The sequence below is a fragment of the Calidris pugnax genome, unplaced genomic scaffold, assembly GCF_001431845.1.
Source record: "Calidris pugnax isolate Ruff unplaced genomic scaffold, ASM143184v1 scaffold166, whole genome shotgun sequence".
NCBI lineage: Eukaryota > Metazoa > Chordata > Aves > Charadriiformes > Scolopacidae > Calidris > Calidris pugnax.
Genome location: NW_015090941.1, coordinates 1351875 through 1360897, shown reverse-complemented (window position 1 = coordinate 1360897; position 9023 = coordinate 1351875). Strand labels below are relative to the sequence as shown.

General features: G+C 48.2%; 1 protein-coding gene across 3 annotated transcripts in view; it reads left to right on the top strand.

Moving 5' to 3' along the window:
- The window catches only part of PUM1 (pumilio RNA binding family member 1), a 106457-nt gene that overhangs the window by 76458 nt on the left and 20976 nt on the right, over nucleotides 1–9023 (top strand). For all 3 annotated transcript variants that reach the window (XM_014951848.1, XM_014951849.1, XM_014951847.1), the window contains one exon: nucleotides 3096–3332. In XM_014951848.1, the coding sequence (XP_014807334.1) occupies nucleotides 3096–3332 (237 nt within the window). The remainder of the gene's footprint in view (nucleotides 1–3095; nucleotides 3333–9023) is intronic.

Genomic DNA, 9023 nt, shown 5'->3' with positions numbered 1-9023 from the left:
CACCCCCTGCCCTGGGCAGGGACACCTCCCACCACACCAGGTTGGTCCAAGCCCCCTCCAACCTGGCCTTGAACCCCTCCAGGGATGGGGCAACCACAGCTTCTCTAGGCAACCTGGGCCAGGCTCTCACCAACAAAGAATTTCTTCCCCAGATCTCACCTCAGTCTCCCCTCTTGCAGTGTCAAACCCTTCCTCCTCCTGCTCTGTCCCAGCAGAGGGGCTCCAGCCCTCCCAGCATCTCCGGGGCCTCCTCTGGCCCCGCTCCACCAGCTCCATGTCCTTCTGCTGGTGGTGGCCCCAGAGCTGGAGGCAGCACTGGGGGTGTCTCCCCAGAGCGGGGCAGAGGGGCAGAATCCCCCCCTGGCCCTGCTGCCCACGGGGCTGGGGATGCAGCCCGGGGTGGGGGGGGTTTCTGGGCTCCAGCGCACGTTGAGGGGCGTGTGGAGCTTCTCACCCCCCAACACCCCCAAGGCCTTCTCCTCAGGGCTGCTCTCCCGCCATTCCCCCCCCTGGGCCTGGATTTGTGTTGGGGATTGTCCCAGGTGCAGGACCTTGCTCTGGGACCAGTTGGCTCCTTGCTGGAGCTGGAGCTGGTGCTGAAGTTTTCCTTAAGGACTGCTTTGGCTTTCAAACCCTGCAGCACTTTCTGGTGAAACTTCTCAGATGATGTATTGGAAGTAGCAAAGTAATGAATTCGTGGTGCTCTCCACTCTGTCAGTTATTCCCTCACTGCTACAGATTAAGTTTTTAAACAGCTTTGAATTTCCCTGCCTTTTCTTTCACGTGCTTGGTGGAGACACCGGACTGACAGGAATTGGCCCCACGGTGGTACCCATCTTGGTGCTAACTCTTAACCACAGAATAATGGTTAAGTAACTCTTTGTGATTTAAAAAAAACAAAACAAAAACAACAAAAAAACCAAAAGAAACCCCAACAAACTGATGTGAGGTGGTTTCCATGCTTTATTCTGGGAATTGTTCCTGTCATACACCCAAAAAAGTCACTTATTGCGGCGGCAAGAAATGCTACGTACATGGTTTGGATTGATTTGGTTTTTAGGCAGTTGGAGACAAAGATATTTTTTTCAGAATAAAACCAAACCAGAACGATATCTGTGGGTTGGCTTGTTTTTTTTGTTTTTTCTTAGGTTTGTTTTTTTTGAAGTAGAACAACTTTTTTAATTACTGCTTAGTCTCCGAGGTAGTAATTAAGTCCTGAACTTCCTCGTTTTCGTCAGCGCGAAGGGCAAGTTTAAACGTGTCCCTTGAACGTGCTCCATCAGAAAACACAGAGGGACGTACTGCCACTGCTTCAAATCACAGCTTTAAATAAAAATTATCCTAAATATTTTTCTTAAACCCAGCCTGAGAATTTGAACCCTCTTGGATTCAGGTAAACACAACATTCACTTCTTTCTCTTCGGTTTGTTTAACTCATTCCATTGAATTACTAGTTTGCTCGATGCCAAGATGCATAAACTTGTTTTCCCTCAATCAATGAATAAAAATGTGAGGCATTTTTGAATAGAACTTGTGCGCAGGCATGAAAAATGATTAGTTCATTACAATGAACATTTTCACTATTTATTAAACAAGATTTTAATGCAAAATTGATTTTTTTTTTCTCCTCAAGTTGACAGTGCATTTAAAGAGTTTGTATTCGACTGTCGAGACAGCTCTTCAAAACAGTGTTGGGTTTACGTGTTAAATTGAATTCTGATTTCCACCTCAATAAAGCTTGGTGCAAACAGAAGCTGTTTTCCAATATAATGAAAGGTGAGCACAAGGCTTTCGAGTAAATGGACGCGAAGCCGTTCGTGCTCTTGAGTCAACACGAATAGATCAAATCTCGTGTTGGATTTGTTTTAGCCCTAATGGCAGCAGAATAAATAGGCATTGCTTGTAGGGCCAGCTAATACCTTCTGTTAAACTAAGTCATGTGTTGAGGGAGAAAGAGCTTTGAAGTACACAGACCTTCTTCTGAGGGTTCACAAGCAAAGTGTTAAGTGTTTGTACCCCAAAAGCCAACACTCGCCGTCGTTTCCTTCTGCTGCTTCCTTCAGGTGGATTCTTTTCTTCTCGATTTTTCTGCTCATGGAGTTTTGGAGCATTTTTCTTGGTGTGTTCTGTTGGTATAGATGCTACAAAACTACCAATGCAAAGACAGGATTCAAGGTAGTTTTTTAAATTGAGGATTAGGGCTACAAAGATGATGAGGAATAACCCCCTGCACCAGGACAGGTTGGGGCTGACTTGCTGGAGAGCAGCTCTGAGGAGGAAGACCTGGGAGTCCTGGTGGACAACAGGGTGCCCATGAGCCAGCAATGGGCCCTTGTGGCCAAGAAGGGGGCATCAAGAAGAGTGTGACCATCAGGTGGAGGGAGGTCATCCTGCCCCTCTGCTCTGCACTGGGGAGGCTTCATCTGGAGCTCTGGGTCCAGTTCTGGGCTCCCCAGTTCCAGGACAGGGAACTGCTGGAGAGGGGACAGCAGAGGCTACAAAGATGATGAGGGGCCTGGAGCATCTCTTTTATGAGAAAAGGCTGAGGGACTTGGGTCTTTTTAATCTGGAGAAGAGAAGACTGAGGGGGGATCTGATCAACGCCTATAAATACTTCAAGGGTGGGTGTCAGGAGGATGGGGCCAGGCTTTTTTCAGTGGTGCCCAGGGACAGGACAAGAGGAAATGGGCACAAACTTGAATATAGGAGGTTCCATCTAAACATGAGGAGGAACTTCTTTGCTGTGAGGGTGGCAGAGCCCTGGCAGAGGCTGCCCAGGGAGGTGGTGGAGCCTCCTTCTCTGGAGACATTCAAACCCACCTGGACACGTTCCTGTGGGACCTGCTCTGGGTGGCCCTGCTCTGGCAGGGGGTTGGAGGAGATGATCTCCAGAGGTCCCTTCCAACCCTGTATCATTCTGTGATTCTGTGTTAGAATCTGTGCTTAGTTTTTAATGAATGTGTTTCACTGAGCACCCTCAGGACAGCAGGAGCTGGTGCCACGAGCTGTCCCCAGGTGCCCACATCCTGCCCCTTTGGCCACTTCCCCCAGCAGCTCATTGACCTGACGGGCTTTTCCTCTCTTCCTCCTTCCAGTTGCCAACTCCAACACGGGCAGCGGCTCGCGCCGAGACTCCCTCACGGGGAGCAGTGACCTCTACAAGAGGACGTCCAGCAGTTTGACGCCGATAGGACACAGTTTTTATAACGGCCTGGGCTTCTCCTCCTCTCCCGGCCCCGTGGGGATGCCTCTGCCCAGCCAAGGACCCGGCCACTCCCAGACTCCACCGCCCTCCTTGTCTTCACACGGATCATCTTCCAGTTTAAACCTGGGTAAGAGCTGTGGTGTCCCAGCACGGTGTCCTCCTGCTCCGCCGTCCCTTGGGACACCTCGCTGTGGGGAGGTGACATTCTCCCACCGGGGAGGGGTCCTGGCTTTTGCAGAAGCAGCAGCACAGCAGGAGTTGTGGCACCTGCGTGACGTGCTTGTGTCTCACAGTCCAGCTCCTCACCAGGGAGGTTCCTGCATTTCCTCCTTGTTCTCTCTCCAAATTAAGGATAACATTTCCAGCTGTTTCAAAACTACCGGCTGTTCTCACCCAGATCTCGGTCTCGGCGCCAATTCCTTGTTTTCCTTGAACAAAACTGATACGTGGGGCTCCTTCTCAAATGGTTTTTAAAACACCCGTTAAGTTTTCAATAATAATTTACTGAGCTTAGAATCGTTTATTCTTTTAACCACAACAAGCAGCGTTATCTGAGCTTTCAGCTGAGGATTTGGAGAGGTTGCTTTTGAACACTCCCCATCAATGATGAGCTTTATCAAAAGCTCATTAGTGCACGGGAGAGGCCTTCTTAATTTTGATAAGATACGTTACTTTCTACAAGCTGCATCTGTTGGAAGAGCCTCTAGCTGGCCCCGAGCTCTTCCATAGAATAAAATAAATATTAAATAATAAAGCAACACTCATCTGAACTCCCTGAAGCGTTCGTTTCCAGGGCTCATAAACACACGAGATAGGTTGTTCATTGCATCTGCACCAGATAATTTAGTAGTTGTTCAAAAAATCACTTTGCTTTGGTTCTGTCACGTATCTGTCTGGATTTAACAGAACTTTTGGATTATCAGAGCAGGTTTTTGGGCATATACACGCTTGGCAAACACTATATTTATCATGTTTATTACATGCACGTGTGATAAATTTGATTCTGGCTAAAGGTTAGCGTGGAATAGTCATAAATCTGATTTTTCAAGATCAAGTTTAGATTTACCATCTTTCCTTGTTCAGAGCTTTAATAAAATTGGAAGGGTTTTAGCTTTATTTATGCAGCTGTACAGTCCTTACGCTGACAGTTAAATGGCTACAATAAATTAATGCTGAAGACTCAGCAGGTTCCACACCTGGCACCAGAAGGAGTCTGTTGCCCCTGCAGGCAAAGAGATGAATGAATCTTAAAAAAACAAAAACTGCATCAGGGAAAGGTTAATCTGTTTGAGAACAAACTCTGGGTAGAAAGGGAGGTACCGGTCACAGGAACGGGCTGTGCCCCAGAGTGATAACGTGGGTCTTCCCCACGTTAATAACAGTAAGAGAATATTCCTCTCCTTGTCCCCCTGTTCCCTCGGTGCTGGCTTCGTGCTGGGAAATGTGGCAAGAAAACGCTCCTCTAGAGTAACTCTGCATTTATTGGGTTTCACCCTAAAATCTGTAAAAGGTCATTTAATTTTTTAAAGTTTCTCTTTCACCTGTAGTGGAAGATGGTCTTAAGGGTAGTCGTAGTTTCCTTATAAAATAAGGAAATTATAAAATATATTTTAAGTTCTATAAAATAAGTTTATAGATATATAAATATAAGTTCTATATATAGTTATATATATAGTTCTATAAATAGAACTTACAAAATAAGTTCTAATGCTGCAAGCCCAGCGTTAAACAAGCATTGTCTTTGCTTATAAAAAGATTGAGGGTGACTCCTGTTTGGTTTGGGAGCGATACCCGTAGTTTGTGATGAAGAGAACAAGGAGCCTTTCTAAATATCTAAAAAGGAAAGGACAGATGGGAACACCCAAAGGTGTTGTTTGGGAGAAGGGCAAGGGGAGCAGTCAGGTTTGGCACCACGTCCCACGCTGTGTTACGTGGGGGCCGACAGCCTGGGGGGGGTCCCCAAGGTACCTCTGATTTCAGGGTTACACCACGACACAAGGAGTTGGCATTCACTCTGACTTGCCATCAGGAAACGGGCGGTGTGGTGCTGTGTGAGGTGTGGGTGTCACTTTGTCACTCTCAGTGGCTCATTTTTGGGGCTGATGCTGTGTGTTCAGCTCCGGCTTATCCGGCCCCAGGAAAGCTCGTAGCTGTGAAACAGGGGGGGTGGTTGTCAAACTCGGTCTTTTCTGGTGTTGTAAAGTGGCCTTGTGAAATGTCTGGGCAATAGCAAGTACCTGAAATAATCACCCAGCCCCTTCTTAGGAGGAAGGCTGAGATCAATCCACTCTGAACTCACAGATGTGGGCAGCTGTGCACAGCTGGGATAAAGCAGCTCTAAAGAAATACACACTTTTGGGTGCTAAACACAGCAGGGGCCCTTTCTTCCCCAGTATTAATCAAAATACAGAATTATAAATGACTAAATATATATTTTTTTAGAATTATAACGTTTAATTTTGGCTGCTTACACTTCCCATGGGTCCATGTAGCCCCCCCAGCAGTTTTTGGCAGCCCGTGAGTGTGTGTAGCTGGTGTGGTCTGATAGAAACACTTACCTGAACGTGTCCAGTTCTGGGCTTTCCCAGTTTGGGATGGGGATGAGGATTTAGAGTGGATAGGGAATTAGTTTAATTTTATGACACTCTTGCAGGAGCTGCCGGGGAGAGGACTGCCCCAAGCTGTAATTTAAAAGGCAGGATTGGTGTGGGGATTTAATTTATGAGAGATTTTTTGGGAAGACTGGCTGGGAGTTAGTCACCAGTTGGCTGTGATGACCTGGGGGGCTGTGTCTCCCTGAAATAATCACCCAGCCCCTTCTTAGGAGGAAGGCTGAGATCAATCCACTCTGAACTCACAGATGTGGGCAGCTGTGCACAGCTGGGATAAAGCAGCTCTAAAGAAATACACACTTTTGGGTGCTAAACACAGCAGGGGCCCTTTCTTCCCCAGTATTAATCAAAATACAGAATTATAAATGACTAAATATATATTTTTTTAGAATTATAACGTTTAATTTTGGCTGCTTACACTTCCCATGGGTCCATGTAGCCCCCCCGAGCAGTTTTTGGCAGCCCGTGAGTGTGTGTAGCTGGTGTGGTCTGATAGAAACACTTACCTGAACGTGTCCAGTTCTGGGCTTTCCCAGTTTGGGATGGGGATGAGGATTTAGAGTGGATAGGGAATTAGTTTAATTTTATGACACTCTTGCAGGAGCTGCTGGGGAGAGGACTGCCCCAAGCTGTAATTTAAAAGGCAGGATTGGTGTGGGGATTTAATTTATGAGAGATTTTTTGGGAAGACTGGCTGGGAGTTAGTCACCAGTTGGCTGTGATGACTTGGGGGGCTGTGGGGCTGCGTCTCCCCGGGGGGCTGGTGCAGGAGGGGACAGGTTGGGGCAGTGACACCAGGCCCCCCTGCCCTGAGCCCTCCCTGGGGCACAGCAGCAGTGACTTCTCCCCCTGCCATCTCTCACCTTCCCTTTTTCCCCACTGTTGTGGTGTTTCTCATACTGGGAGCTCTGGTGTCACAGAGCGATTTGAGAGGCCCTTTAAAAGTCCCCTGGAAGCTTGTTTAAGAAATGCTTTGTTTTCAGCCAGCAGCCTTTGTGTTTCTTCCCCTGTGTTTTCTGACTCATCCTTTCATTGTCCTTTGGTTGTTGTTTTTTTTTTCCCAAAAATCAGTAATTCTTTGAGGTTAAGCTCTGTCTGGAGTGTCCAGCAGGTGACTTACCATCTCAAACACGAAATGCAGTGGGTCTGAGTAACGTGTCCCCCCTGGAGTCCCCAGGATAAAGAGTCTGTGCCCTTCACCTTCCCCAGATACTGATTTTTCCTGACGTATCCCTGACACTATTAAGAGAACGTGGTTGGTGTGTTCAGAGACAGCCACACCATGGCTCTCACTGCTCTGCAACCTCCGTGCCCCAAATGCCACCCTGGTTTGCTGTGGTTTGTCCGTGCAGAGTGTGCTGTGTGGCCAGCGTGGTGTTGGCATGATAGGATGTCGCCATGCGGTTTGCATCCCCCCCTTTTGAAGGTCATTTTGGCTGAGGACGCAGGAGAAGCCATCAGTGCCAACACCTTGCAGGAGTCCTGTCCCTTCTCTGGGCTTTGTGTCCCTCCTGGTGTCCCCGAGAGCTTCAGGAGCTTCCAGCCTCTCGTACTGCTCCTGAGCAAGGAGGTGTTTCCTTGTAGTTATTGGTAAGAACCCATTGAAATCTGGGATCTGGCACAATCGCTCTGATTCCCAGCCACACCGTGGCTTAAAGCAGCTTGAGGTGATCCAAAGTTTCCTGTCTTTGGTTGACAGGAGGGTTTCAGAAACGCTCACTTGTTTTGGGAAACCTGTCCCCAACACGGTCTCGTAATCCCCAGTGTGATACTGAACATCATGGAGAGACCTGCTCTCAGCTTCTCCATCAGAAGGGAGGGAGATGGGTAGAAAACCAGTGTAATTAATGGGTTATTTTGAATCTCCAAGAAGATGAGAAGGTTTTTCTCAGAAAACCTCTGACAGAGAAGGCTTTTCCTGTACAAACTGTGCTTTCCCTCTTAACTAAGAGATGAGGCAGAGGCAGTAACAGTGTGAATGCTGAACCTTTCCTCCTGCTGCCCTTTGCAGATGACCAGGAACTAGTTTTCCCCTCAGTGTGTCAGTGCCATGGCTCTTACTGCTCCAGGCTTTCAAAACAACCACTGGTGGTTCTGAGCTCTTGGAAGATGTCCGTGTGCCCTTGCCCAGCTTCTCGCTGTTGGCTTCCCTTCCCCTGGGAGGTGATTGACTGCTCCTTTGAATACCCTGCTCCTTCCAGCTGTAAGGAATGTCACTTGGTCTTTTTGTGGAGTTCTTGCTCAGTTAAGAGTGGGGCAGGTAGAGAAGACGATGGCCACGCCGCTGGCAGAGCAGAAGGAAGAGATGTGAACAAGAAGCTCTCAAGTCTCCTTCTCCTCCAGGTTTGACACCAGCTCTGGAGAAGGGAGCCCACGTTTGCCCCTCTCTGAGACAGGAGAACTTCATTAGGCTTTATCAGAAACTCAGAGGCGTTTCCTGCACAGGAGTTTCCTTCAGTGCAGTTCCCTCAGCTCTTTTTTTAAATATCTATTTTATTTAAGTTTTTCTTTCAGCCACCATCATGCTCACAACTGCCAGGAGAAGCTCTGCTCTTTGGGGGACAGCCCCTCCCCACGTTTGCCTTGAAGATCCTCCCTCCTTTGCCAAGACTTCTTGTAGCTTTTTGTTTTCTTCCAGGTGCTTTGCCCTGGCTGCCCCGCGGTTGGGGTGGCGGGTTCCCATGCGAGAAGGACGTTTTTCTTGGGGAGGACTTTATCCCACCCAGGAAAAACCCTGCTCGCTGAAGGCATCTTTTGGTCTTTGACCAGCAGAGGGATCCCCAGCCCTGCCAGAAGGGGAGAGTCCCCTGCCATAGCTCGGACCTGCAGTTCCCAAAATTACGGGCAAGAAACGGCGTTTGAAGGTGTCATTTGAAGGTGTCACTCGGTTCCTGTCAACGCCTCCAGTTCCTTAACTCTGGGATGAATCGTTACTGGTTCCCCGGAGCTGTTACTGGGTAACTCAGCAGCTCTCTTAATGGGAATGAGAATCTTTAGGGAATTTGTGAAAGCGCAGCGTTTTTAAAATGGACCAGAGGAAATGGTCTGAAGCTGCGGAGGGGAGATTCAGATTAGACATTAGGAGGAATGACTTTACTGAAAGAGTGGTCAGGCCCTGGAACAGCCTGCCCAGGGAGGTGGTGGAGTCACCATAGAATCATAGAATGGTCCAGGCCAGAAGGGACCTCCAAAGGCCATCTAGTCCG